The sequence below is a fragment of the Populus trichocarpa genome, chromosome 17, assembly GCF_000002775.5.
Source record: "Populus trichocarpa isolate Nisqually-1 chromosome 17, P.trichocarpa_v4.1, whole genome shotgun sequence".
NCBI classification, from domain to species: domain Eukaryota; kingdom Viridiplantae; phylum Streptophyta; class Magnoliopsida; order Malpighiales; family Salicaceae; genus Populus; species Populus trichocarpa.
In genome coordinates, this window is record NC_037301.2 from 13,390,133 (window position 1) to 13,394,763 (window position 4,631).

Genomic DNA, 4,631 nt, shown 5'->3' on the forward strand with positions numbered 1-4,631 from the left:
TAAGAAACTTTCCCAATTTTCTTCTTTGACAACTACAGATTACTACTTTCAAAGCCCTTAAATTAATTGCAAATAATCAAAATTTCCAGAAGTAAAAAAAGCTGTCATTATCTGCAATCCTGATGAAGTCCAATGACAGTTAGCCGACTATGGAAATAAAGACAACTGACAATTTTGTTTCCTTCCCAAAACATAATTTTTTATTAATTCCTCTCCAGTTAGAAACCATCTTGCGTCTTCCTCGTAAAACTCTCTGATGTTCCCACTAACATATTCCTAACAAGAAAGTGATCAGAATTGAAAATTCAAGAAAGGGACAACAAAATAAACACAAAATCGCCTAATTATTGCTTCCTGCCACTCCTTTTCTTGCTTGTTCAATTCCTGTTAATTATGGCCCTCGCTGTATTTCTCCACAATTTGTCTATTTACAAGTTGGATTTGGCCTGGTAGCTTAAAGAACAAGATCCCATTTCTTCTTCACCAAGTTGTTGCCGACCTGCGAGACGGTCAACTAATACATCCAAGGCTTCCTTCATCCACCAACGCTGACAGCATTCTCTTGCTTCTTCCACACTCATCTATACATAGCACAAAGGTAACTTAATATCAGCAATTGCACCGACAGTTCCAATAATACAGATAAAAATGTTAGAAAGGTAGCATGTGCATACCCATTTTCTCTGGCGATTGTTTTTCTCTGGCCAGAAATCTAATACCTCCTTAACATGTAAAGGGAACAAGTATCCATCATAATCAGTGCCATGAGTTCTGCTCTGGAAGGTCCAGTGACCTAATTGGTGCTGCAAAAAAAGGTCAAACATCAATAAACTGCGTGATTAAATTTGGGAAAAATGAACTTAAATTGAACTGCAATCACACCATTAAAGAAGATAAGACAACTACCTCAACATTGCCTTTCACCCCGGCTTCCTCGTATGTCTCTCGAGAAGCGGCTTGTTTTATGGTTTCATCCAATTCCCAGCCTCCCTGGTAATCAATGAAGCATATTGGTTAGGTTATGTGACAGAGCAATGGTCTATACTCTACGCTCTACATTGAGTTAATCAAGTGCTAATTTCATTTTGAAATTAGTTACCTTAGGAAACAACATCCCCTTTCCTTTCTGTGAACTGATGACAAGTACTTCTAACTCATCTTCAACCTCCGAAGTATTTGAGCTCCCGTTCTTGTATCTGTATGGTATGCATCTGCAATATGTGAAACAAGAATACAGAAAATTTAGCAACCAAGAAACTTAAAAGTAATCAAATCGGGCACAAACTGGACTACTTGGAATCAAATCATCAATTGAATTATTGCTTCCATGTTTTCAGTTCCAACAAAGATGGCCAATCAATCAGAGAGCAGGACAGAAACTGTATTTTCCCTGCTCCACAAGAAGATTTAGGAAAAGATATGGACAATTATCCATGCACGTGGGCCAATCCTGTCCACCCATCATGGATAAGCCCACCATGATGGACTAGCAAGTGGCCTCAAGCGCCCGTAAGCAACCATTCATCACATTCATTAAAGATTTTGTACTAGACCAACCTCGCAAACCAGAATCAAGTTCTGCTTTTCTAACATGTCAAGAAATCATTTATGACGAATCCTGTTTTATTAAAAGACAAAGCAAAACTTAACAAAACCTCAATCAACTAATGATTATTTAGTCCATCAAATCTGCAGGCCTAATAAGAAAAACAATCATGCCCCACTAGGCAAAATCAAGAAAACGCAGCTAGTTAACTAATGAGAAAAAAAAATCAGTAGAGAGAAGGATAAGGGAAAACCAACCCACCCTACAACTTGACGACGACCTTTATCATAACGCTGCAAATGCCTCCCTGTACGAGACACCAAAGAAGCTACAACATTTTCTTGAGATACCAAAGCAGTAGCCATTTCTTTTCTTTCTTAGCAAAAACAATTTTCTCAAGAAAACTTTAATGGGGTTTCTTGAAACAAGAAACTGGTTCTTTCTATTACAAGAAACTAACTAACAAGCTAGCTAGATAGCTAGAGAAGGCAGGAAATATTAGGTAGATGGTGCAAAATCTGTGATGATATGGGAACTGACAGATCCTCTAAGGTATCTATTTCTATTAGTAGTTATGACGAGTAGAGACGGGCTATCTTCTCGTATAAATAATGGCAGGAAAGAGAGAGGAGGAGAGGGAGAGGGAGGGGGAAGGCTTTGATGGCAGGGCCCCCGTTTATTGGACTTTGGCCATTTTGCCTGCTTCCAGACGACGTGTTGGTGACGCGTCAATGATTTTTTCTTTTTCTTCATGAGTGGAATCACCGATTATTTTTTAAAATATCTTTTCTTTAAAAATATATTTAAAAATATTAATTTATAATTTTTTTATTTTTTTCAAAAATATTTTGAAACATAAAAATAAACAGTCATTTTATCTTCTTTTTTTTTTGTTTTTTTCTCAGAAAATTTTTTAATTATTATTGTAGACTCCAACCATTGCATTCCACGCCGCTAAATGGAGGGAAATTTGTGTGTTTTTTTTCTTTCTAAATAAGAAAAATTCATTAAAATTTAGAAATCTACATGTTTGTATGCTTCTTTCAAACATGTGCCCCCACGACAACTTTAATACAAGTTTTGAAGTTTTAAAATCTTAAATATTTTTTTTATAAAAATAAAACTATAAATTGTAATACTATTAATCCTTTTCCATTGTAATACTAATTATAATAAATAAAGTGACGGTGACTATAATTTGTTGCGAGTGAACAACCGTTTATAATACAAAATTTGGATTAATAAATTCTTATCCCCTTGTAACGAGTTTGTAAACCTTATACAATGATTCAACTCGGTTCAAGATTCGTACTATAGGTTTTGACTAAGTAATCAAATCATCTAGAACTGATTTTAATTTTTTTTATATGTAAATCAAAATGTTTGTATTAAAAAAAGTAATCAGTGAATTGCAACCAGGTTTTTCCAAGTCAACCTGAATTTTTACTTTTTATTATTTTTTATTGAACCCGATCTGATTTCGGTCTCGGGTCGACCTGTCAAGCCTAACTAGATCTTTCTAGGTCAATCCGGGTTTTTGCCCTCTATTATTTTTTTTAATCCTGACACGATTCCAGTTTTAAGTCGGTTTGTTAGGCTGACCGGGTTTTAAAACTATGCTTATAACAGTTGATAGTGATAAAAAATGCGGAAAGAAAAGAGTATTATAAAATTATTTCCTAAAAAAAATCATATATTAAAAATGGTATAGCCAATTATTGTGTGTGTTTATATAATTTTTGTCGTTATAATTAATTTGCTGCTAACAACGAGTTGATTCGGTCGTTAAGATACCTAAGGATTATATATACTTGGATTCAAATTGTGTCACCATCATAGCTCAATGAAAACGGCATGCCTTGTGAGAACATGTGACTTACTCATGATTTTATTAAAATTAGTTTTGAATTTAATAATTTATGTTAGATGGAGGAAATAAAATAAAATAATAAATTAATTCATTTTTATTTTATAATCACGTTTGTTGAATTTGAATCTAATGATTATAGCAGAATATAACATAAAAAAACTTGAGAATATCTCAATTCAAATGCATTGCCTCCCATTAGTACATCAAAATACAATATATAAATAATTAATAGCTAATTAGTGTGAGGTTCTCTACAATTTTTTAATTTCCATAGATAATAATTCACTGATATTTAAAACCTTTTTTTGATGAAGACAGAGAGAGATGACTTCGTGTTGTTAAATAATGGAACATTTACTTCCATGGAATCTTTCAATGTTCTTTTTTTTTTTTAGTTTTTTTTTTAATGTTCTTTCAATCTTTCAATGTTCTTGACTTTATAAGAGATGGAATGATGGGCCCTTCCCATTAATATTTTTTTTGTGGAAAAAATCAAAATAATGAGATTTCGGGTACAATATCCCCTCTTTGTTAATTCATGCTCTCAATTAACAACTTTAGGTTTAGTTTGATAATATTGTTGACTTTTACTATTATGGTAACTGTTGCTTGGTTGTGGTTATGGATGCAATTGTTGTTTTTAATTAACATGTAGTTGGTAAAAGTCATGATAAAAAAACATCCCACAATAAAAATTAGTTGTGATTATTGGCTATAATAAAAAAACTCATCAAATTAATTAATTTTAGGGTTGATATATAATATGTAATCAACTATTCATTTACTAAACAATTCTTGGTATCGGCACCGTTTGCGTTCCATAAAAATTTTAATTTTTTTTTGTTAAAAATTAATTTTTTATATTTTGAATCATTTTGATGCGCTGATCTTAAAAATAATTTTTAAAAAATAAAAAAATATCATTTTGATGTATTTCAGCATAAAAAACACTTTGAATAGCAACCACAACCACAATTAACGTAATAAATTAACATGAAAACTGAATAAAAAAAACCTACAATATTTATATAATTTCTTTTCCTCTTTCTTTTTCATTCTTGCGAATCATCGTTTCAATCGATAATCACAATGAATTAAATGCAGGTAGGATATCAATTCAAGAATTAACAATACCCAACTCAATAAATGACATGCTGCGTTATCTTAATTTCCACTAATTAATTAAAAAAGAAAGCCGCAGGTAGGCTCACATAA

The 4,631-nt window shown here is 32.2% G+C and overlaps 1 protein-coding gene across 1 annotated transcript; it reads right to left on the reverse strand.

The window, feature by feature from the left end:
• Positions 1 to 2,155, reverse strand: LOC18106625 (nudix hydrolase 18, mitochondrial). The gene is made up of 5 exons (XM_006372495.3): positions 1,808 to 2,155; positions 1,100 to 1,211; positions 907 to 990; positions 675 to 803; positions 1 to 581 (listed from the first exon to the last, which is right to left on the reverse strand). The coding sequence occupies exons 1-5, from the start codon at positions 1,909 to 1,911 to the stop codon at positions 429 to 431; spliced, it is 582 nt and encodes a 193-aa protein (XP_006372557.2). The 5' UTR covers positions 1,912 to 2,155; the 3' UTR covers positions 1 to 428.
• Positions 2,156 to 4,631: the final 2,476 nt, after the last annotated feature.

What these genes read in the sequence shown, in the direction of transcription:
- LOC18106625 (XM_006372495.3), bottom strand. Translation starts at nt 1,911, where the DNA reads ATGGCTACTGCTTTGGTATCTCAAGAAAATGTTGTAGCTTCTTTGGTG. An exon ending in GGTCGTCGTCAAGTTGTAGG is followed by an intron (nt 1,212 to 1,807) that starts GTGGGTTGGTTT and finishes CACATATTGCAG; the next exon opens with ATGCATACCATACAGATACA. An exon ending in ACAATCGCCAGAGAAAATGG is followed by an intron (nt 582 to 674) that starts GTATGCACATGC and finishes TGCTATGTATAG; the next exon opens with ATGAGTGTGGAAGAAGCAAG.